The sequence below is a fragment of the Heptranchias perlo genome, chromosome 3 (assembly GCF_035084215.1).
Source record: "Heptranchias perlo isolate sHepPer1 chromosome 3, sHepPer1.hap1, whole genome shotgun sequence".
NCBI lineage: Eukaryota > Metazoa > Chordata > Chondrichthyes > Hexanchiformes > Hexanchidae > Heptranchias > Heptranchias perlo.
This window is the reverse complement of record NC_090327.1, coordinates 141,495,843-141,520,185: the sequence shown is the minus strand read 5'-3', so window position 1 is coordinate 141,520,185 and position 24,343 is coordinate 141,495,843. Positions and strand designations below refer to the sequence as shown.

The following is a 24,343-nucleotide window of genomic DNA, read 5'->3' as shown; positions in this document are numbered from 1 at the left end:
GATGGAAACATCTGATTTAATAGTTACAGATTGTAAAGTCAGTCTGGATTACAGCGTTAGGCACTGGTGGAGTCCCATCTATTTTACAATCCCTGACCTGTTCCTGGGTCAGAAATGAGTTCCCCATTCTCTCTCCAGTAGCACCGACTCCCTCTGCTGCCCTCGGTTTCTGCAGGATCGGTTCAGTCAGGATCAGAGCAATTACAAAAATCCCACTAGCCAACAAACCAGTCTGATCTAGACGGCTTCCTGGCGCGGGGCAGTCTGGTCAAACTGGCTTGCTGGCCTTGGGACCAGTCTGGTCCAGCCGTCGTCCTGGCCTCTGGGCAGTCTGGTCCAGCCGGCTTCCTGGCCCCTGAGCAGCCTTGTTTTGGCGACTTCTTGGCCCCGGAGCAGACTGGTCTAGCCGCTTCCTGGCCCCGGGGCAGTCTGGTCTCGTCGACTTCTTGAACTCGAGGCAGACTGGTCTAGCCGCTTCTTGGCCCCGGAGCAGACTGGTCTAGCCGCTTCCTGGCTCCGGGGCAATCTGATTCAGTCGACTTCCTGGCCCCGGAGCAATCTGGTCGAGCCGCTTCCTGGCTCCGGGGCAATCTGGTCTAGCCGCTTCTTGGTCCCTGGGCAGACTGCTCTAGTCGACTTCTTGGCACCTGGGCTGTCGGGTCTTGCTGGCTTCCTGGCCCTGGAGCAGTCGGAGTTTGAGGGGGTTGGGACGGAGCAGATGTGTTGTCGTGCTGAGAGAGGGCAGCATGTGCCACTCCCGCTGTGCCACTGCCACCTGGCCGTGACTCGGCGCTGTCACTCAGCTGTGGGAGAGCAGATTGTAGGAGGTCTGAGACATGACTGAAGCCCCTATCAATACATCACCCCAGCCTTTCCAAGCCGGATGAGATGGTACGGGCCAGGGCCTGAATGGCAGCAGTCTGAGCCTCCATCAATGATGCCAGTGCTGGTGCCACAGGCTCCTGAACAGAGGGCCTGATTGCAGTGTCCGGAGTGCTGCCCACACGCTCCATGGTAGAATGCACATTGGTGAGGCCTTGAGGCAGAACGCCCAGCAATATGGAAGCGGACTCTTCCATACTTTCAGACAGGGTGAGGCAGCTCCCAGACAGGCTGTCCAATGACTCGAGCAATTGATGATGCACATGGAAGATCTTCCTTTTAAAGGCTGGGCCGTTGAAATCTCCATCTTTGTCTTCTTCGGCACAGCTAGAATCTGAGCTGGCCCTTTGGTCATCCATCTCCGGCACTGTCCTTTCCTAAATGGCCAGCTCCTGCTCTCTATTGGTGAATGATTCACCCTGTGTCGATCCTTCGAACTGAACATCTCTCCCACCGCACATGCTGATTCCTGTGCTGGTGCATTGGAAGGATGGACTTGGTGACGAAACATCGTCTGTACGGTGGTCCCCCTCCATCACTTGCAGAGCAGGGCCCAAGTAATGAGATAGACCTGGAAAAAAGTGTGAGTGACAATCAAGTACTGGGACGGTTAGGCAGTAGCAGGCGAGTGGCAGCGCAATACAGCTCTAGGGTGCCACACTGCCTATGTGATTGCTTAAAGAAAGAGAGGATAAGAGAAATAGGCCTCCATTTTGTGGTATTTGGCCTCGAGCCTTGTCATTCTTCATTCTTCTCCTGCGGGCTATTCCAATGATATCCAGGACATCCTGCTCCATCTGGGTGAGGTCTTGAGTGCAGGTCCTCTTCCGTGGTTTGTGTGCAGACTTGTCCTGCACAAAGAGTGGGAATGAGTTAATGTGTAGTTGCTGTAATGGCATTGTGCAGATGGAGTGAGGCAGCTCCATATAAAGAAAAGAAGAACGAACGCATTTTACAATCTCAAGACATCCCAAAGTGCTTCACGGTAAATGAAGTGCTTTCTAACTGTTGTAACGTCCGAATATATTATTAAGGGCGTAGTAACAGGGCGCTTAGAAAATCAGAACATGATTAAGCCGAATCAACACGGTTTTACGTAAGGGAAATCGTGTTGGAAAATCTAATGGAGGTTTTTGAGGGCCTAACGAGCAGGGTAGATTATGGGGAACCAGTGGATGTAGTATGTTTGGATTTTCTAAAGACATTGGATAAGGTGCCACACAAGAGGTTGTTACACAAGATTAGGGCTCATGGGATTAGGGGTAATATATTGGCATGGATTAAGGATTGCTAAACAGACAGAAAACAGAGAGTAGGGATAAACGGGTCATTTTCGGGTTGGCAGGTTGTAACTAGTAGGGTGCCACAGGGATTGGTGGTTGGGCCTCAGCTATTTACAATCTATTTTAATGACTTAGATGAAGGGACCAATTGTATGTGTCCAAGTTTGCTGATGATACAACGCCACATGCGAAAGTAAGTTGTGAGGTGGACACAAAGAGTCTCCAAAGGAATTTTGACAGATTACGTGAGTGGGCAAGAAGGTGGCAGATGGAGTATAATATGGGAAATGTGAGGTTATTCACTTTGATAGGAAAAATAGAACAACAGTATATTTTTAAATGGTGAGAAACTATTGGTGTTCAGTGGCATTTAGGTGTCCTTGTACATGAAACAGAAAATGATAACATGCAGGTACAGCAAGCAATTAGGAAGGTAAATGACATGTTGGCTTTTATTGCAATGGGTGGGGGGCGGGGGGTGGAGTATAAAAGTAGGGAATTCGCTCTGCAATTGTACAGGGTTTTGGTGAGGCCTCACCAAGAGTACTATGTACAGTTTTGGTCTCCTTATCTATGGAATTATATACTTCCATTGGAGGTGGTACAATGAAGGTTCACGAGATTGATTCCTGGGATGAGAGGATTGAACTATGAGGGACGATTGAGTAGAATGGGGCTATACTCTCTGGAGTTTAGAAGAATGAGAGGTGATCTCATTGAAAGATACAAGATTCTGAGGGGGCTTGACAGGGGAGATGCTGAAAGGGGACATAGAGAGGGGAACTAGGGGATAAGGGGTCGGATATTTAGGACTGAGTTGAGGAGGAATTTCTTCACTAACAGGGTTGTGAATCTTTGGAATTCTTTGCACCAGAGGGTTGTGAATGCTGAGTCGTTGAGTATATTCAAGACTGACTTAGACAGATTTTTGGACGCTAGGGGAATCAAGGGATATGGGGATCGAGAGAGAAAGTGGACTTAAGGTCGATGATCAGCCACGATCATATTGAACGGCGGAGCAGGCTCGAGGGAATGCATGGCCTACTCCTGCTCCTATTTCTTATGTTCTTATGTAGCAAACCCCACAGCCAGTTGTCACCTAGCCATCTCCTACTATGTTTTAGTGGTGTTGGTTGATGGATAAATATTGGCCAGGACACCGGGGAGGAAAACCTGCTTCTTTGAAATACTGTGATGGGATCATTTATGTCCACCTGAGAGGGCAGATGGGGTCTTGATTTAACATCTCATCGAAAAGATGTCTCCTCCAACAGTCCAGCACTCCCTCAGTGCTGCAATGGGAGCATCAGCCTAGATTTTATGCTCAAGTCCCTGGAGTGGGGATTTGAAACCACATCCCTCTGACTCAGAGGTGAGAATGCTACCACTGACCAACGGCAGATATACCAGAATGATCCCAGGGATGAGGGACTTCAGTTATGTGGAGAAACCAAGAAACCTGGAATTCTTCTCCTCAGAGCAGAGAAGGATAAGGGGAAATTTGCAAGAATGGTACCACGAATGAGGGACTTCAGTTATGTGGAGAGACCAGAGAAGCTGGGATTGTTCTTCTTGGAGCAGAGAAGGTTAAGAGGAGATTTACTAGAGGTGTTGATAGGGGATTTGATAGAGTAAATAAGGATAAAATGTTTCCACTGTTCATTTTCCAATTGTGCTGTGGGAACTTTTATATCCATTGGAGAGGGCAGATGGGAGCTGGGTTCAATGTCTCATCCGAAAGATGGCACCTCAGATCGTGCAGCGGCCCCTCAGTGCTGGCAGCGGGAGTCACAGTCCAGAGGTAGCAGGACACCATACTCACTTTTGCAGTCCGAGTAAGGTCGTTGGACTTCTTGCGACACTGCACTCCTGTCCTGAGAACCTGACTCCCGGCATTCACATTGAGTGCCACCACCTGGCCTGGCGTAGTGTCTACCTGGGCATCTTCCTTCCATCCGAGGGAAAAAGACCTCCTTGCGGGTCCTCACCCAAAACCTCCACTGCTGCATCACTGAATCTCAGATCTTTTGGTTCTGACATTCCTCAGGGTCAAGTCCCAAAATCGCCATCCAAAAAATGTGTCTCGGTGGAAAGTACAAGAGGGCGGTTTAAAAAGCGCTGGGCCCGCCGGAAATCCCGGCCGCCTGAAATTGCCGGCCTTACAAATCGGCGAGCCGCCCATCAATGATGCAATACACATGGGAAGCCCAGCAATCAGATTCGAAGTTGGCCGGTCCATCAAAAAGATTCGGGCCTATCACGACTCTTCCGATTCTCCCGCACAAGATCCGCCGGCAGTGAAAATGTCCCCTTAGGCTGACCGCAAACCGTGGCGTTAGACGGAGTGGAGGCACAGAGAAATACCAGGAATGTTTGAAATGCAACCACCAGCTATTATTTAATATGGAATTCATTGTTTTAATATTTACAGTTCATCAATCAGACAACGTTCTCTCAGCCTGCATTTCTGTTACACGGGTCAATCTCCAACACAAGCTGACTGATTGATTGTTACTTCAATAGTTGCTAAATGCACTATACAGAGTGTGGGATTCATTTTGTAACCGTAAGTATTTGGTACTTAAAGGGAGTGTGGGATTATTTAAATATATACAGTCTCTGGTATTGTGTGTGAATGAGATTAATTCTGTATCTGTCAGTCCCTCGTACTGTCTGTGAGTGTGGGATTCATTCTGTATCTGTCAGTCTCTGGTACTGTGTGTGAGTGTGGGATTCATTCTGTATCCGTCAGTCTCTGGTACTGTGTGTGAGTGTGGGATTCATTCTGTATCTGTCAGTCCCTCGTACTGTATGCGAGTGTGGGATTAAATCTGTATCTGTCTGTCTCTGGTACTGTGTGTGAGTGTGGGATTCAATCTGTATCTATCAGTTGCTGGTGCTGTGTCAGTGTGGGAATCATTATGTACCTGTCAGCCTCTGGTACCGTATATGCATTTTGGATTAAATACTTATCTGTCACCCTCTGGTACTGTGTGAGTGTGATATTCATTCTGCACGAAAGAATCTTTGGTACTGTATGTGGGTTTTGGATTCATTGTCCATCTGTGAACATCTCGTACTGTGTGAGAATGTGGGATTCATTCTGCATCTATCAGTCCCTGGTGCTGTCTGTGAGAATGGGATTCATTGTGTTCATGTCAGTGTGTGAGTGTGGGATTCATTCTCCGTCTGTCTGTTTCTGGCACTGTGTGAGTGTGGAATTAATTCTGTTTCTATAAATCTCTGGTACTATGTGTGAGTTTGGGATTCGTTCTGTTTCTGTCTTTCTTTCATACAGTGTATGATTGTGGGATTCATTGTTACGTGTCAGTCTCTTCTACTGTGTGAGCATGTGATTCATTCTGCACCTGTCTGTTTCTGGCACTGTGTGTGAATGTAGAATTAATTCTGTTTCTATAAATCTCTGGTGTTTTGTGTGAGTGTGGGATTCAATCTGTTTCTGTCAGTCTCTGTTACTGTGTGTCAGTGTGGGGCTCGTTCTGTATCTATCAGCCTCTAGTGCTCTGTGTGAGTGTGGGATTCATTGTATTGCTGTCAGTCACCAGTACTGTGTATGAGTGTGAGATTGATTCTGCATCTCTCAGTCTCTAGTGCTGTGTGAGTGTGGGATACATTCTCAATCTGTCAGTCTCTGGTACTGTGTGTGAGTGTGGGATTCATTGTGTTTCTGTCAGTCTCTGGAACAGTGCACAAGTCAGGAATAATTCCATATCTGAGTTTTAATTGGAACTCAGTTTACAATTTTGTGTTTGAAACTCTGTCTTTCATATATGAACGTAGAAGTGGTTTTCCACTTTGTAATTCATTTGTAAATATGATGCACTTCAGAATTTCTTGCTGTAGGTTTTAATGAGACAAACTGTGTGCCTTTTGTACCAGTATTAAACCTGGTGAAGGCAAAAAAGGCAAGGGAGCACACATAAAATGGGAGCAAACTGAGGGGTGTAGAGAACTTAAAAGAACATAAGAAATACGAGCAGGAGTATGCCAATCGGCCCCTCGAGCCTGCTCCGCCATTCAATAAGATCATGGCTGATCTGATCCTAATCTCAAATCTAAATTCATGTCCAATTTCCTGCCCACTCCCCATAACCCCTAATTCCCTTTACTTCTAGGAAACTGTCTATTTCTGTTTCAAATTTATTTAATGATGTAGCTTCCACAGCTTCCTGGGGCAGCAAATTCCACAGACCTACTACCCTCTGAGTGAAGAAGTTTCTCCTCATCTCAGTTTTGAAAGAGCAGCCCCTTATTCTAAGATTATGCCCCCTAGTTCTAGTTTCACCCATCCTTGGGAACATCCTTACCGCATCCACCCGATCAAGCCCCTTCACAATCTGAAATGTTTCAAGTAGATCGCCTCTCATTCTTCTGAACTCCAATGAGTAGAGTCCCAATCTACTCAACCTCTCCTCATATGTCCACCCTCTCATCCCCGGGATTAACCGAGTGAACCTTCTTTGTACTGCCTCGAGAGCAAGTATGTCTTTTCTTAAGTATGGAGACCAAAACTGTATGCAGTATTCCAGGTGCGGTCTCACCAATACCTTATATAACTGCAGCAATACCTCCCTGTTTTTATATTCTATCCCCCTAGCAATAAAAGCCAACATTCCGTTGGCCTTCTTGATCACCTGCTGCACCTGCATACTAACTTTTAGATTTTCTTGCACTAGGACCCCCAGATCCCTTTGTACTGCAGTACTTTCCAGTTTCTCGCCATTAAGATAATAACTTGCTCTCTGATTTTTCCTGCCAAAGTGCATAACCTCACATTTTCCAATATTGTATTGCATCTGCCAAATCTCCGCCCACTCACCCAGCCTGTCTATAGCCCCTGTAGGTTTTTATGTCCTCCTCACTCTCTACTTTCACTCCCATCTTTGTATCATCTGCAAACTTTGATATGTTACACTCGGTCCCCTCCTCCAAATCGTTAATATAGATTGTAAAGAGTTGGGGACCCAGCACCGACCCCTGCGGAACACCACTGGCGACTGGTTGCGAGTCCGAGAATGAACCATTTATCCCAACTCTCTGCTTCCTGTTAGATAACCAATCCTCCACCCATGCCAGAATATTACCCCCAATCCAGTGATTCTTTATCTTGAGCAATAATCTTTTATGTGGCAGCTTGTCGAATGTCTTCTGGAAGTCTAAGTACACTACGTCCACTGGTTCCCCTTTATCCACCTTGTACGTTATATCCTCAAAGAACTCAAGCAAATTTGTCAGACATGACTTCCCCTTTGTAAAGCCATGCTGACTTTGTCCTATTAAATTATGCTTATCTAAATGTTCCGCTGCTGTCTCCTTAATAATAGACTCCAAAATTTTACCCACCACAGATGTTAGGCGAACTGGTCTATAATTTCCAGCCTTCTGCCAACGACCCTTTTTAAATAAGGGTGTTACATTAGCAGTTTTCCAATCTGCCAGGACCTTTGCCGAGTCCAGAGAATTTTGGAAAATTATTACCAAAGCATCCACAATCCCTACTGCCACTTCACTCAAGACCCTAGGATGTAAGCCATCAGGTCCAGGGGATTTATCCGCCTTGAGTCCCATCAATTTACTGAGTACCAATTCCTTCGTGATTTTAATTGTATTTAGCTCCTCCCCCCCTAGAGCCCCCTGTTTGTCCAGTGTTGGGATATTCTTAGTGTCCTCTACCGTAAAGACTGAAACAAAATATTTGTTCAGCATTTTTGCCATCTCCATGTTGCCCACCATTAATTTCCCGGTCTCATCCTCTAAGGGACCTACGTTTGCATTAGCCACCCTTTTTCTTTTTATATAACTACAGAATCTCTTGCTATCTGATTTTATATTTTTTGGTAATTTATTTTCATAATCTATCTTCCCTTTCTTAATCAAGGAAGTGAGGGACCTTGGAGTGCATGTCCACAGATCCCTGAAGGTAGCAGGACAGGTAGATAAGATGGTTAAGAAGGCATATGAAATACTTTCCTTTATCAGCTGAGGCATAGAATATAAGAGCAGGGAGGTTATGCTGGAACTGTATAAAACACTAGTTATGTCACAGCTTGAGTACTGTGGACAGTTCGGGTCATCACATTGCAGGAAGGATGTAATTGCACTCGAGAGGATACAGAGGAGATTGATGAAGATGTTGCCAGGACTGGAGGAATTTAGCTATATGGAAAGATTGCATAGGCTGCAGTTGTTCTCTTTGGAACAGAGGGGTGATTCAATTGAGGTGTACAAAATTATGAGGTGGGGAGATGGAATGGATAGGAAGAACCTTTTTCCCTTAGCAGAGAGGTCAATAACCAGGGGGCATAGATTTAAAGTGATTGGTAGAAGGATTAGAGGGGAGCTGAGGAGAATTGTTTTCACCCAGAGGGTGGTGGGGGTCTGGAACTCACTGCCTGAAAGGGTGGTAGAGGCAGAAACCCTCATCGCATTTAAAAAGTACCTGGATGTTCACCTGAAGTGCTGTGACCTACAAGGCTACGGACCAAATGCTGGAAAGTGGAATTAGGCTGGGTCACTCACTTTCGGGCTGAGTGGACATGGTGGGCCGAATGGCCACCTTCTGTGCCATAAATTTTCTATGATGTTATGTATCACAGTGAACACGAATGGAATTGATGCTGTAGCTCAGTCTGATGCTGTATGAGATTATTGGACCGGTATATAATGTGTAGTTCAGTCTCCACTAATGGAATTGATAGTGTATCTTTCAGGTGTCACTGTACGAGATGTTTGCAGTTATGTAATGTGTTGCTCTGGGTCTAATCGAAAAGATATTGTAACTTTCATTTTCATAATATGAGTGAGTTCTGAACTGGTATCTAATTTTGTATCTTAGGTTATACTATCTTTCAGCATCTCTCACTGATACTGTACGTGAATTTTGAACTGGTATGTAATTTGTATCTCAGGTTACAGAATTGGGATGAATTCAGCAACTTTTAAACTCATAACGTGTGTGAGGTCTGCTCGCTATTTAAGTTGAATCTCGGGTTATATTATTGGGGCTAATGCTGTATCTTTCAATCGGGTGCCGCGTGTCAGTTCCATCTGCGATTTTGTTTGTAGCTAAGGCTGCAATATTTTGAGATTGACGCAGTGCATTTCAAGCAATAGTGGGTGTGATTTTGGACTGGGATTTATGTATCTACCTGTCAGTGGTACTGAGTTGAGGTGAAATTGAATCATCTGGATCTCCGCCTCTGACCATTGAATTGATCGTGCATATTTGGTACTTGGGATCAGTATTGGAGTGACTACTTCTGCTGTCTGAGATTGTGGAATTGATGACCTGTCTGTGTCTCTGTGCTCTGCGAGTGACAATGTACATACTGTGAGTGAGAAGGAGCTGGCTGCACTGTTCCTCGTGCCTCGAGTGGAGGAAGCATCACATTTATTCTGGGTCCTTCAAGTATTTGCCTGTAGGAAGAAAAGTATCTCTTGTAACTCAAGAACAGGTCATGTCGAAAATACAAAAGTGATCAGTTTAATATCTCTGTTAATGATCATTTTGAATATCCACAAATGAAAACCAGCGATACAGTGTCAGTGTTTGACTGAACTGCAGTGCTGCAGCACTCAGTTTCAGCATACCAGGTGTGTAGGGCAGTTTTACAACAATTTAGTGACATCCACACACAACACAACCCCTGTCCTGGTCCATGAATAGGACTACCCATGGGACTAACCGTTCAAACAAAACCAAACAGCCGCTGTTTAAAATGTGTCCTTCACACTTCTCACCTGATGCCTGCAATAGATGCTCTTTGTATAACTCCCCACATCCTTACTCTCCGGCTCTGTTTCCACTGTTCACTGTCCAATAACAACAAACAGGGTGAGACTGGACCTAAACCAGGAACATTCACTACTGGTTTGGGGAGAGAAAGCAGCAATGATTTTCAATAGCAGGTTCTTCTCATTCTGTCTCCCTTATCCTGGACACACCCTGTACACACTCAGCCCGACAATGGCCTCTCCCTTCCCCCCTCACTCCATGTTCCGGGACCAGTTTCTGATCCACTCCGCCTCTTACAAATCACTGGATTGGGGGTAATATTCTGGCATGGGTGGAGGATTGGTTATCAAACAGGAAGCAGAGATTTGGGATAAATGGTTCAATCTCGGACTGGCAACCAGTGGCCTGTGGTGTTCCGCAGGGGTCGGTGCTGAGTCCCCAACTCTTAATAATCTATATTAACGATTTGGAGGAGGGGACCGAGTGTAACGTATCAAAGTTTGCAGATGATGCAAAGATGGGAGGGAAAGTGGAGAGTGAGGAGGACATAAAAAACCTACAAGGGGATATAGACAGGCTGGGTGAGTGGGCGGAGATTTGGCAGATGCAATACAATCTTGGAAAATGTGAGGTTATGCACTTTGGCAGGAAAAATCAGAGAGCAAGTTATTATCTTAATGGCGAGAAACTGGAAAGTACTGCAGTACAAAGGGATCTGGGGGTCCTTGTGCAATAAGATCAAAAAGTTAGTATGCATGTGCAGCAGGTGATCAAGATGGCCAACGGAATGTTGGCTTTTATTGCTCAGGGGATAGAATATAAAAACAGGGAGGTATTGCTGCAGTTATATAAGGTATTGGTGAGACCACACCTGGAATACTGCATACAGTTTTGGTCTCCATACTTAAGAAAAGACTTACTTACTCTTGAGGCAGTACAAAGAAGGTTCACTCGGTTAATCCCGGGGATGAGGGGGCGGACATATGAGGAGAGGTTGAGTAGATTGGGACTCTACTCATTGGAGTTCAGAAGAATGAGAGGCGATCTTATTGAAACATATAAGATTGTGAAGGGACGTGATCGGGTGGATGCGGTAAGGATGTTCCCAAGGATGGGTGAAACTAGAACTAGGGGGCATAATCTTAGAATAAGGGGCTGCTCTTTCAAAACTGAGATGAGGAGAAACTTCTTCACTCAGAGGGTGGTCGGTCTGTGGAATTTGCTGCCCCAGGAAGCTGTGGAAGCTACATCATTAAATGAATTTAAAATAGAAATCGACAGTTTCCTAGAAGTAAAGGGAATTAGGGGTTACGGGGAGCGGGCAGGAAATTGGACATGAATTTAGATTTGAGGTTAGGATCAGATCAGCCATGATCTTATTGAATGGCGGAGCAGGCTCGAGGGGCCGATTGGCCGACTCCTGCTCCTATTTCTTATGTTCTTATGTTTACAAACAGCCCCCGGACTCCCCCTGAACTTACCCCGGTCTCAATGCCGATCTCTGAGCCCATCTGCGGACACGGTCCCGGAGCGATGAGCTGCTGTAACGAGGCTGCTGTTTGCTCCCTTACCCCGGGGCCGTGATCTCTCCATTCCCGCCTGTTTTAAACCATCTTCTTCCACTCACTGAGGGAATGGCCCCACAGGCCGAGCAGGGGGAGGGGAGCGCGCATGCGCTCTTCTGCTCACCAACAACCAGCTATGGGGGCAGGGCTGAATGACGCATGCGCAGATATCAGGTTTAATTCTGAATACAAAAATCGATGGAAACTTTCCCCAGTTGGAATTTTTCAGTCTGAGCAAAGGAAGTGGGTCTGGGGGAAAGGTCAGAGGGAATGGGGTCTACAGGCAGAGCAGGAACAGGCACCAGAATGGAAAACAGATGGGATTCCACCAGTGCCTAACGCTGGAATCCAGACTGACTTTACAATCTCCAACTATTAAACCAGATGTTTCCATCCCTGCTGTTTCTCTCGGTATGGTTTGATGGTAAAGAGTCTTTCATAGATAAAGTGGACGGCTGTGAAATGAGCCAATGTACTCTGTTCATTCTTGGTCCCTTCACTGATAAAGTAACGTGTGACATCGAAACTGGAGTGTGGATTTCTCAAACCAATCCTGGAGAAACGTGGGAGGAAAGTGGGAGTCGGTGTATTTGCTGGGACCGTGTAGGATTAATATCTGACAGAACAGTCCCAGTTTATGTCAATCGGAGTGAAACTCTCGGTCACTGAGAGAAATACCGAACGGCCCTGAGCTGCAAGATTACCGAGGGTACAACATGCAAAAGCAGTCTGACACTGTCCCTGAGAGTGTGATTAATAACGTGTCTGACTCTGAAATAATATCAGTTAGTGATGAGACTGTATCTTCTGACACTCCAATGTGGAATATCAATTGGAACGGAATAATTCCCATTTGTTACTGGGTGAAAACGGGACATTACAGGTCAGTTTCTCGCTCTCCTTTGTACTGTATATGAAGGTGGGATACTGTTATTGAGCGTGATACAGACACACTGATAGGAATTGTAAGGCTGATACTGTGCCTGTCTGTATCTCTCTATCCATGTACATGAAGGTGGGATACTGTATACGGAATGTGCATCGGACACAGATCGGAATTGTGAGACTGATACTGTGTCCGTCTGTTTGTGTCTCTGTCTCTCTGTCTGTCTGTATCTCTCTCCAGCGCTGCACATGAAAGTGGGATACTGTTACTTAGCGTTAAACGGTCATACGGTCAACGGCCAGTGTGAGATTGATACTCTGTGTCACTGTCTGTGTGTTTTTCTGTATCTCTCGCTCTCTCTCTCTCCAGTCTGTACACGAAGACGAGATACTGTTACTCAGCGTAATATGGACACACTGATAGATAGTGAAAGACTGATTCTGTGTCTGTGTGCTGTTGGTGAGACGGTCACTGTCCCTTCTATTATGTATGAGCCGGTCTGACGGTGCGTTTATCTGTCTCCAGCCCTGTAAGGAAAGGTTGACAAAAACAGTCTGTAACTCTCTGACACTGTCTGTGAGTGTTGACTTTATTCAGTAACCAGCCGTCTCTGGTTGTTGAGAATGGGATCGATAGGACACCAGTTACTGTTATCTGTCAGTTAGTTTAGGAGGAGAGAGAAACACAAAGAGACTGGAGGAACCCAGAGCGGATAATTTGAATTTTAATCTTAACTAAACATATTTCAGTGTGCGAACAATATAATAATATAAAATCAGATATGGATTATCGCAGCCACAGCTGGGATTGACTCCTGTCCCTGAATGCGGGACCAGACACTGTGAGGAGCGCCGGCCTCAGAGTGTTTAACAGTTACTGAGCTGGGAAACTACAACTAACCCCCGAGAATCCGCAGCACAGGCCGAGCGGGGAGGAAAGCCTGTCCCGGGAATTGTCAATCAGGCGAACAGTTTATCCCGTAAATGTGCGGATGTGAACTTTGTGTCAGAGAGAGTGTTAAAGGGGCGGGCGGGTGAGATTAATGTCACTGTGTTTGTGTGTCCGGCCTCATCGCCGGATTTCCGAGTCCGTTTTGAGCAAACTTTTTAAAAACCCTGTCAAACAATCGCCCTCCTCCCCTGCCGAGCTCAGGAGTCGAAATTTAACGTAAATTTTTAGTTCAATTCAAGATTTCAGCAGAAAAACAGAGATCAGGTCAGCGATCGGGTGAGAATGGGATGTCCGGGCCGGGTCTCACTGTATCTCGTGGTTTGTTCGGCTCCAGTCCCAGTTCATTCTTTTTCCACAGATTCGGGGCCAGAGTCTCCGTGAGACGGTAAAACTGGCGGAGATCCGCCGCTATCACAATTTAAACTCCAACACACGAGATTCTCCAAATCAGCAGGAATAAGGTGTTTGTGAACTGCTGAACCGGTCTGAGAGGGGATAGAATCGAGTCTGGGACTGAAATGGAAGGTGGCGGGTTGACTCTGTCCAAAAGGGACTGTGTAGGACAGGAATATTACTGACTGTTCATTGTAACGGGGCTTATTTAAAACTCCGGCTTTCTGGAAATCCTTGAATATGAAGCCCGAGTCTGTAAGGGGTTTGTGCGGAGCGATGTGTTTCGGTTCTATTATCGATAAACGGTTTGAAATTGGCGGGTGGAGAGGACTGGAGGTGGAGCTGGAAGATCAAAGGCCGCTCTCCGCTCTGTCCGTCAATCTGACTGTCTCCTCCCCTCTCTGTTTAATATCTCACTCTGTCTCCTCCCGCCTCTGTTGAATGTCTCACTCTGTCTCCTCCCCTCTCTGTTTAATATCTCACTCTGTCTCCTCCCCTCTCTGTTTAATATCTCACTCTGTCTCCTCCCCTCTCTGTTTAATATCTCACTCTCTCTCCTCCCCTCTCTGTTTAATATCTCACTCTGTCTCCTCCCCTCTCTGTTTAATATCTCACTCTGTCTCCTCCCCTCTCTGTTGAATATCTCACACTGTCTCCTCCCCTCTGTTTAATATCTCACTCTGTCTCCTCCCCTCTGTTTAATGTCTCACTCTGTCTCCTCCCCTCTCTGTTTAATATCTCACTCTGTCTCCTCCCCTCTGTTTAATATCTCACTCTGTCTCCTCCCCTCTCTGTTTAATGTCTCACTCTGTCTCCTCCCCTCTCTATTTAATATCTCACTCTGTCTCCTCCCCTCACCGTTTAATATCTCACTCTGTCTCCTCCCCTCTCTTTAATATCTCACTCTGTCTCCTCCCCTCTGTTTAATATCTCACTCTGTCTCCTCCCCTCTCTGTTTAATATCTCACTCTGTCTCCTCCCCTCTCTGTTTAATATCTCACTCTATCTCCTCCCCTCTCTGTTTAATGTCTCACTCTGTCTCCTCCCCTCTGTGTTTAATATCTCACTCTCTCTCCTCCCCTCTCTGTTTAATGTCTCACTCTGTCTCCTCCCCTCTGTTTAATATCTCACTCTGTCTCCTCCCCTCTCTGTTTAATGTCTCACTCTGTCTCCTCCCCTCTCTGTTTAATATCTCACTCTGTCTCCTCCCCTCTGTTTAATATCTCACTCAGTCTCCTCCCCTCTCTGTTTAATATCTCACCCTGTCTCCTCCCCTCTGTTTAATATCTCACTCTGTCTCCTCCCCTCTCTCTTTAATATCTCACTCTGTCTCCTCCCCTCTCTGTTTAATATCTCACTCTGTCTCCTCCCCTCTCTGTTTAATATCTCACTCCGTCTCCTCCCCTCTGTTTAATATCTCACTCTATCTCCTCCCCTCTCTGTTTAATATCTCACTCTGTCTCCTCCCCTCTGTTTAATATCTCACTCCGTCTCCTCCCCTCTGAGCTTCCAGAGCTCGGCCGTCATGGCCCTGCAGGAGGCCAGCGAGGCTTACCTGGTGGGGCTGTTTGAGGACACCAACCTGTGCGACATCCACGCCAAGCGAGTCACTATCATGCCCAAAGACATCCAGCTGGCCCGCCGCATCCGCGGGGAGCGCGCCTAAACCCGACCCGGCTTCAGCACCAAGTGCAACAAAGGCTCTTTTCAGAACCACCAAATCGGCGATGGAAAGAGCTCTGATCTCGCGCGCAGTTCATAGTAACGTATTTACACGGGAAATTCATAAAGAGAAGTTAGCTGTTAATTTTACACTGAGAATCAATCTCCGGGGTTGAAATCGCGCTGCCGCGCAGTTCTCAGACATTTACTTAAACTGGAAATTTAGAAAGGGAGGGAGTGGCTGTCAGGCGGGACAGGACTCATAGAATCATAGAATCATAGAAGTTACAACATGGAAACAGGCCCTTCGGCCCAACATGTCCATGTCGCCCAGTTTATACCACGAAGCTAGTCCCAATTTCCTGCACTTGGCCCATATCCCTCTATATCCATCTTACCCATGTAACTGTCTAAAATAGACTCATGTTTATAAACTATCCATTTCAACAGCGGGGAGATGGGAGTAGTTCTGAGCTGTACGTCTTATGGCAGAAACAGCAGCTGTTAATTTTACACTAAGAATCAACAGCAGACAGACAAGCGTACCAATTCCAGACTAACCAATATGAGGAATTTGAAACAGAGACAGTTTCATTTCCATACGCAAGAATGGAGGGAATTGAATTCCACCAGACTGACTCTCTTCGCCTTCATTGCCATACCCGGACAGAGAAAGTACAAACAGGTACAGAAATTTCGGATTTCGATCCCACTCTTTCACATGAGGTACGTACACCCCAGTATCAATTTAACTGGACGTATTTCCAGAGAGGGGTTCGCGCACCCGCGGAAAGTGCAAGAGATACAAGCTCTTATTTCCAATATAGTGTCAGCTTGGCTCGGTTGGAAACACTCGAATCAGGGTCAGGGTTTTTAGGTTCGAGCCTCACTCCAACACTTTACCGGATATTTGAATCTAGCACTGGTGCAATCGGACGGGAGCTGAAACCTATGCTGGATGTGAAGAACCAGTCTCGGATGAAGTGAATTTTCAGTCTATTTTCCCTCTACAGGTATAGTGAAAGGCCCTTTCAATGTAACTCGCACTAATAGATCCAAAGGCAAAGTGTGTCTTGCTCTTTCACTCAGCGCTAGAATCAGAAGCAGAATCAGAAGCAGTGTAAAACATTAGTATCACATTCACTGCGGTACTCGGAACTGACACAGGAACAGACTGACAGAGGCAGAATAAATCACTCACTCATCCAATAATACAGGCACATTTCACTCACCTGATTCAGCAATCGTTGACACAATAATCAACACATCGAATCATAGAAAGGCTACAGCACGGAAGGAGGCCATTCGCCCCATCGAATCTGCGCCGGCTCTATGCAAGAGCAATCCAGCTCGTCCCACACCCCAGCCCTATTCCCGTAGCACTGCATTTTTTTTCCTTTCAAGTACTTATCCAGTTCCTTTTTGAAGGCCAGGATTGAATCTGCCTCCACCTCCCCCTCGGGCAGTGCATTCCAGATCCTAACCACTCGCTATGTAAAAAAGTTTTTCCTCATGTCAACTTTGGTTCTTTTGCCAATCACCTTAAGTCTATGTCCTCTGGTCCTTGACCCTTCCATCAATGGGAACAGTTTCTCTCTATCTACTCTGTCTAGGCCCTTCATGATTTTGAACACCTCTAACAAATCTCTTCTCAACCTTCTCTGCTCTTAGGAGAACAAACCCAGCTTCTCCAGTCTATCCATGTAACTAAAGTCCCTAATCTCTGGAATCATTCTCGTGAATCTTTTCTGCACCCTTTCTAAGGCCTTTACATCCTTCTTAAAGTGCGGTGCCTAGAACTGGACACAATGCTCCAGTTGTGGCTGAACCAGTGTTTTATAAAGGTTCATCATGACTTCCATACTTTTGTACCCTATTTATAAAGCCCAGGATCCTGTATGCTTTTTTAACCACCCTCTCAACCTGCCCTGTCACCTTCAACGATTTGTGCATATATACCCCCAGATCTCTTTGTTTCTGTACCCCTTTTAGAGTTGTGCCCTTTAGTTATTTATTGCCTCTCCTCATTCTTCCTACCGATATGTATCACTTCACATTTTTCTGTATTAAATTTCACCTGACTCGTGTCCGCCCATTCCAACAGCCTGTCTATATCCTCTTGAAATCTATCACTATCCTCCTCACTGTTTACTCCACCTCCAAATTTTGCATCATCTGCAAATTTTGAAATTGTGCCCTGTACACCCAAGTCTAAGTCATTAATACATATCAAGAAAAGCAGTGGTCCCAGCACTGACCCCTGGGAAACACCACTGTACACCTCCCTCCAGTCCGAAAAACAACCGTTCACCACTGCTCTCTGTTTCCTGTCATTTAGCCAAATCTGTATCCATGTTGCTACTGCCCCCTTTATTTGAAGGGCCACCATCTTGATGAAAAACCTATTATGCGGCACGTTATCAAGCGCCTTTTGAAAGTCCATATACACCACATCAACTGCATTGCTCTCATCTACTCTCTATGTTACCTCATCACAAAATCTATCAGGTTAGCTAAACACGATATGCCTTTAACAAATCCGTGCTGGCTTTCCCTAATCAATCCAAACTCATCCAAGTGACTGTTAATTCTGTCCCGGATTATTGTCTCTAAAAGTTTCCCTGCCACTGAGGTGAAACTGACTGGCCTATAGTTGTTGGTTTATCCTTACACCATTTTTTGAACAAGGGTTTGCAATTCTCCAGTCCTCTGACTGCCGTATCTACGGATGTTTGCAAGATAATGGCCAGTAGCTCCACAACTTCTACCTTCAGCAACCTAGGATGCACCCCATTCAGATCGAGTGACTTATCTACTTTAAGTACAGCTAGCCTTTCAAGTATCTCTTCTTTATAATTTTATAGCCCATCCAGTTTCTCAACTAAATCTTCCTTTATGGAGACTCTGGCAGCATCTTCTTCTTTGGTAAAGATAGATTCAAAGTACTCATTTGGTACCTGGGCCATCCCCTATGCCTCAATGAGTAGATCTCCTTCATGGTCGCTAATTGGCCCCACCCCTCCTCTTACTACCTGTTTACATGCCTGTAGAAGACTTTCAGATTCCCTTTATATTGATGGCCAATCTACTCTCATATTCTCTTTGCCCCTCTTATTCCTTTTTCACTTCCCCTCTGAACTTTCTATATTCTGCCTAGTTCTCAGTTGTGTTACCAACCTGACATCTGTCATACGGCCCTTTTTTTCCATATCATCTTACTCGCTATCTCTTTTGTTATTCAGGGGGCTCTGGCTTTATTTGCCCTACCTTTCTGCTTCGTGGGAATGTACTTAGACTGTACCGGAACCGTTTCATCCTTAAAGGCTTCCCGCTGTTCAATTACAGTTTTTCCTGCCAATCTTTGATTCCAATTTACCCAGCCCAGATCTGTTCTCATCCCACTGAAATTGGCCCTCCTCCAATTGAGTATTTTTACTTTAGAGTGGTCTGTGTCCTTTTCCATAGCTATTCTAAACCTTATGATATTATGATCTCTGCTCCCTAAATGTTCCCCCACTGATGCTTCCTTCACTTGGCCTGAGAATACCTACGAGGTGCCCCTCTAATGAAATGCATATGTAGTAAGCTTTCAGTAGCTCAATAAGATGCCTCCATAACAAAATGGCAGTATGGTAAACCAGGGGTTAATATAAGTGGCCCATTTTGCTAGCTAGAATTAGAACAATGAGCTTTTCAATGAGCTTTTCTTTGATCATTCGTTTATGTTATTAATTTCCTGTATGAAAATGTATGCTTTATGATGAATCAAGCAAAGCGATATGATAAGCTGAATTCTGGGGTAAGCAGGTGTAGGGAGTGTTGTTTTGCAGCTACCTAATGAATGGATCCTTATTTCGGACAAGGTCGAAAAACATCCCAGGCCTGAGATAAGCGAGACTCCCTTTCCTGTGACCGACGCATAAACAGGTATCACCTGTGAGTGGTCGGTCATTATGTCAGTTCGTATGGCTTGCCCAGACTCAGCTTATGATTGGTTTTAACCCCTTGCTAATCATGTCCCTCCCCACTCTGAAAATGTATAATTGTGTGAACTTTGACTGTGTAATTTGCCTGCTCTATGTGATTGACCAGACTCTGTCAAGAGTTGAAATCAATTCTATAGATAGGTCAGCTGCAGCTAATAAAATTGTGTTAAACTCTCAAGTGTATTCTCTTTCAGTTTTTGCTGAACCAGACTAAGAGTAAAGAAATCCGGTATCGTCAGGCCCACCTCATTCGCTAGAACCAAGTCCACCAATGCCTCCTTCCTCGTTGGGCCGGAAACGTACTGATTAAGAAAGTTATCCTGAATGCATTTAATAAATTCCTCCCCCTCTGTGCCCCCTTTATTATTATTGTTATCGCAGTCTATATTCGGATAGTTGATGTCCCCATTTATCACTAGATTATTGCTTTCCATCTCTCTTTAATTTCCCTGCAAATTTGCTCCTCTATCTCCTTCCCACTAATTGGTGGCCTATAGAATACACCCAGTAGTGTAATGGCACCTGTTTTATTTCTTAACTCTAAACAAATAGATTCTGTCCTTGACCCCTCCAGGACATCCTCTCTCTCCATTACTGCAATATTCTCCATAATCAATAATGCCATCTCCTCCTTTCTTTACATCCCTATCTTTCCTGAACAACTTGTATCCAAGAATATTTAGTACCCAATCCTGCCCTTTTTTGAGCCAGGTCTCCGTTATCGCCACATCGTATTCCCATGTGACTATTTGTGCCTGCAGCTCACCAACCTTATTTACCACATTTCGTGTGTTTACACACTTGCACTGTAAACCAGTCTTAGACGTTCTTGTAATCTCTCTCAGTCTGATCCCACATAATACTGTACTATTACTTGCTCTAGTGCTATCATTCTCCCCCGATCCTTTGTATCCCTTGTTTCTCCTTTCTATGTCTATACCCTGGTGCCCATCCCCCTGACAAGTTAATTTAACCCCCCACAGCACTAGTGAACCTCCCCGCGAGGGCATTGGTCCCAGCTCCATTCAGGTGCAAACCAGCCAGCCTGTACAGTTCCCTTCCCCAGAACTGGTCCCAATGTCCCAGAAATCTAAAGCCGATGCCCCTGCACCATCTCTCCATCCACACATTCATCTGCTCTATCCTCCTATTTCTATATTCACTAGCGCATGGCACCGGGAGTAATCCAGAGAATATTACGTTTGAGGTCCTGCTTCTTAATCTCTTTCCTAATTACTTAAAATCTGCCTGCAGGACCTCATCCCTCTTTCTACCTATGTTGTTGCTACCGATATAGACCACGACCCCTGGCTGTTCACCCTACCTCCCCCCCCCCCCCGAATGTTCTGCAGCCGGTCAGCGACATCCTTCACCCTGGCACGAGGGAGGCAACATATCATCCTGGAATCACGTCTGCAGCCGCAGAAACGCTTGTCTGCTCATTAACTATAGAATCCCTGATCACTTTTGCTCTCCTGAGCTTACTTTCTCCTCCCTCCCCGCACCCCCCCCCCCCCCTCCACAACTGAGCCATCCACCATGCTGTGGACTTGGCTCTGGCTGCACTCCACAGAGGAACCCTTTTCCTCACCAGTATTCAGAACGGAATTATGGTTAGAGAGTGAGGTGCACACAAGGCACTCCTGCACTACCTGCCCGGTCCTCCTTGTCTGTATGGCGGTCACCCAGTCCCTCTCTGCCTCCACTCTCAAGCTGCGGGGTGACGACCTCCTGAAACGTAGCTCTCAGCCTCCCGGATGCACTGCAGTGACGCCAGCTGATGCTCAAGCTCCGAAATCCGGAGCTGACGATTCTTCCTGCACCTGTGGTTGTCTAGGCATTAGTGGTCGTTCCTTCAACTGTCTAAGCTCTGGAATTCCCTCCCTAAGCCTCTCCATCGCTTCACGCTGTGATCTCCTGGGTTGAAATGGTGGTACTGTTGAAAAATTTAATTCCACGGGAAATTCATAAAGGGAGGGAGCGGATGTCAGTTGGGGCAAGACTAGAATTTAGAAACTCTCCATCTCATCGCCCATCATAATACAAGAGAGAGTTTGAGTAGAGCTGATCTGTGAAGTTTAGGGCAGATCCAGTAGCAGTGTTAATTTTACACTAACACCAGACACAGGCTGACAAAAGGTGTCAATTCCAGTCAAACCAACATCAGGTATTTGAAACGGAGTCAGTTTAATTTCCACACCCATGATTGGAGAGAGGCGAATTGCACTCATACAGCGCAGACTGAGTGCCATCTCACATGCAGTGCCACATTCGGACAGAGAAAGTACAGGCAAACAGATACGGAAAGATCTGATTTCGATCCCACTCGCACTAATAGATCTAAAAACTCTCATTCAGCGCTAGAATCAGAAGCAGTGTAAAACATTAGTGTCACATTCACATCGCTACTTGTGACTGACACAGGAACAGACTGACAGGGACAGAATAAATGCCCCCACTCACCTACAATAAGAGACTAATTTAATTCACTGATTCAGCAATCGCTAATACAATAATCAACACATCAGTCACCTTCTGGCGTACAAATTTGGGTAATGGAAGACAGACCGAGTAAGTGTTGATGTGGCGATGCCGGTGATGGACTGGGGTTGACAATTGTAAACAATTTTACAACACCAAGTTATAGTCCAACAATTTTATTTGAAATTCACAAGCTTTCGGAGGCTTCCTCCTTCCTCAGGTGAATGTTGTGGAAATGAAATCCTCGAATCCTTCGAGTAAGTGTTGTGAGAGGATGAGACTGTAATAATAATAGCCGGGTCAGAAATAAACGTCTCTTGTGCCGATGATCAAATATCACTGGTGTTTCTGTATCCCACCCGCCCAGTTTAATGACCTGATTATTTTGGCCTCATTTCCTCGACAATCTGTAAAATTTCAACCTATTGACGATTGGCGCCATCTACTGTCCGGAAGCGAGTATTGTAACAGACCGATATGGATCATTTGTATTTCACAAATTATTGTTCACTCTAGTATCTGAATCAGGTCCATATTCCCCCACCCCCACCCATTCTTATAAAAGGGGGGCCTAAAACACAAAAAAAAGAAAAAGTCCTTATTGAATTAGTTTCTGACTCCCTTCAGACAGTAACCAGCCCTTTCATCGATACAGTGGGTGGTTCTGAAAAGTGCCTTTGGATTATCAGATTCAGTCTTGGAGCTCACAGTGCTGGATTTCTTCGGCAACACCCCGCCCTGAGCGATGGTCACCCCTCCCAGCAGCTTGTTGAGCTCCTCGTCGTTGCGGACGGCCAGCTGCAGGTGTCTGGGGATGATGCGGGTCTTCTTGTTGTCGCGGGTCGCGTTACCGACCAGCTCGAGGATTTCAGCCGTCAGATGCTCGAGCACAGCAGCCAGATAGACCGGGGCTCCTGCACACACACGTTCAGCATAGTTCCCCTTTCGCAGGAGCCTGTGAACACGGCCCACAGGGAACTGCAGTCCGGCCCGGATGAGCGAGACTTGGCCTTGGCCCGAGCTTCACCGCCGGTTTTTCCTCTTCCAGACATTTCCACAATCTCACAAACACTTTCACAAAGAATGAAGAAATCCTCCCGCACTCGCCCTTATTCCTTCTGGAGGAATACAGTGGGGGCAATTGTGATTGGTCCATCTGTTCTCAATCTTATTTGGCTGTTCGTTGAACCACTGAATAGTCGGAAATGAGAAAAGGGCGGAAAATACAGGCCTCAATTATCAGACATTACACGGTTTTTGAAATTTGAAAAGCCCGCCAATATATTTGTAACACAAGAATCGGATTTAGTAAATAATGTCACTTTAAGACAAAGATTTAAAATTCTCTCTCCTTATATTCTGTTATTCCACATTTTCCCATCACACATTCGAGATTCTTATAAATTCCGTATCATTCTCCGTTCGCTTTCAAACGGGCGGGAATGAAGCCCCATTCACAGCATTTTGTAACGGGACAGATTCCAGCTCAATCTTTGTAAAAGAACAAGCCACAGATTGTAGATTGATCCCTGGTCACAGGAGCTGCTGCCGGATCTATACCGGAGCCGAGACTTCTGGTTTATGAAGTCGAACAGTGACAGGGCCTTTAGACTATTCTGTCCTCGGTGTGAAGTCCCTTTCAAGTTTGGCACATTACAAAGGGTTTCGGTTCATAAACTGATACTGAATAGTATAGAAACAAACGTGAAAAGGAGAGAAAGAAATGACTGATGTCTGATCCACCACCTTTAAAACTGCTCTGAAGGGGCAGATGTGGGGGAGGACGCAGCGCGATCAGGAATGAGGGGATCAGGGACACGTTTCTGGTTACTGGGACAACATTCAACAGCGACACACAGATTATACCTGGCAGTGATTATGAGAATTTTCAGATTTCAAGAGAAATTATAAAATAAATAGTTACTGAAAAAGTTATCTATTAAAATGATCCGATGGAGCGAGGTCGGTACAGCGTCTTCAGAGAGACTGTGGGTGGCTCTTAAAAGAGCCTTTGTGTTCAGGGGTTTCTTCAGTTGATGGTGGAGCTTTACTTGGAGCTGGTGTACTTGGTCACCGCCTTTGTCCCTTCCGACACGGCGTGCTTGGCCAGTTCTCCGGGCAGCAGCAGGCGCACGGCGGTCTGGATCTCCCGGGAACTGATGGTCGCCCGCTTGTTGTAATGGGCCAGGCGAGAAGCCTCACCCGCGATGCGCTCGAAAATATCGTTCACAAAGGAGTTCATGATGCCCATGGCCTTGGAGGAGATGCCGGTGTCGGGGTGAACCTGCTTCATCACTTTGTAGATGTAGATGGAATAACTCTCCTTCCTCGACTTTCTCCGCTTCTTCCCGCCCTTGGCTGGTGCTTTATTCAGGGTTTTCTTGGCGCCCTTCTTGGCAGCTGCTTTCTTGTCCTCAGGCATTTTCCAAACTCAATTTCAGATCCAGAAATGAACCAAATCCGCTCCGAGCTCGGATTAAATAGGCTGACGTCATCGC

The 24,343-nt window shown here is 45.9% G+C and overlaps 1 protein-coding gene and 1 pseudogene across 1 annotated transcript; both read right to left on the bottom strand.

Annotated features, from left to right (window-relative positions):
* On the bottom strand, positions 1-23,001 carry LOC137309101 (uncharacterized; annotated as a pseudogene).
* LOC137307793 (histone H2B 1/2-like) lies at positions 21,533-24,343 on the bottom strand. The gene has a single exon (XM_067976915.1). It carries the CDS (start codon positions 24,265-24,267, stop codon positions 23,893-23,895), a length of 375 nt encoding a protein of 124 aa, XP_067833016.1. The 5' UTR covers positions 24,268-24,343; the 3' UTR covers positions 21,533-23,892.

What these genes read in the sequence shown, in the direction of transcription:
- LOC137307793 (XM_067976915.1), bottom strand. Translation starts at nt 24,267, where the DNA reads ATGCCTGAGGACAAGAAAGCAGCTGCCAAGAAGGGCGCCAAGAAAACC.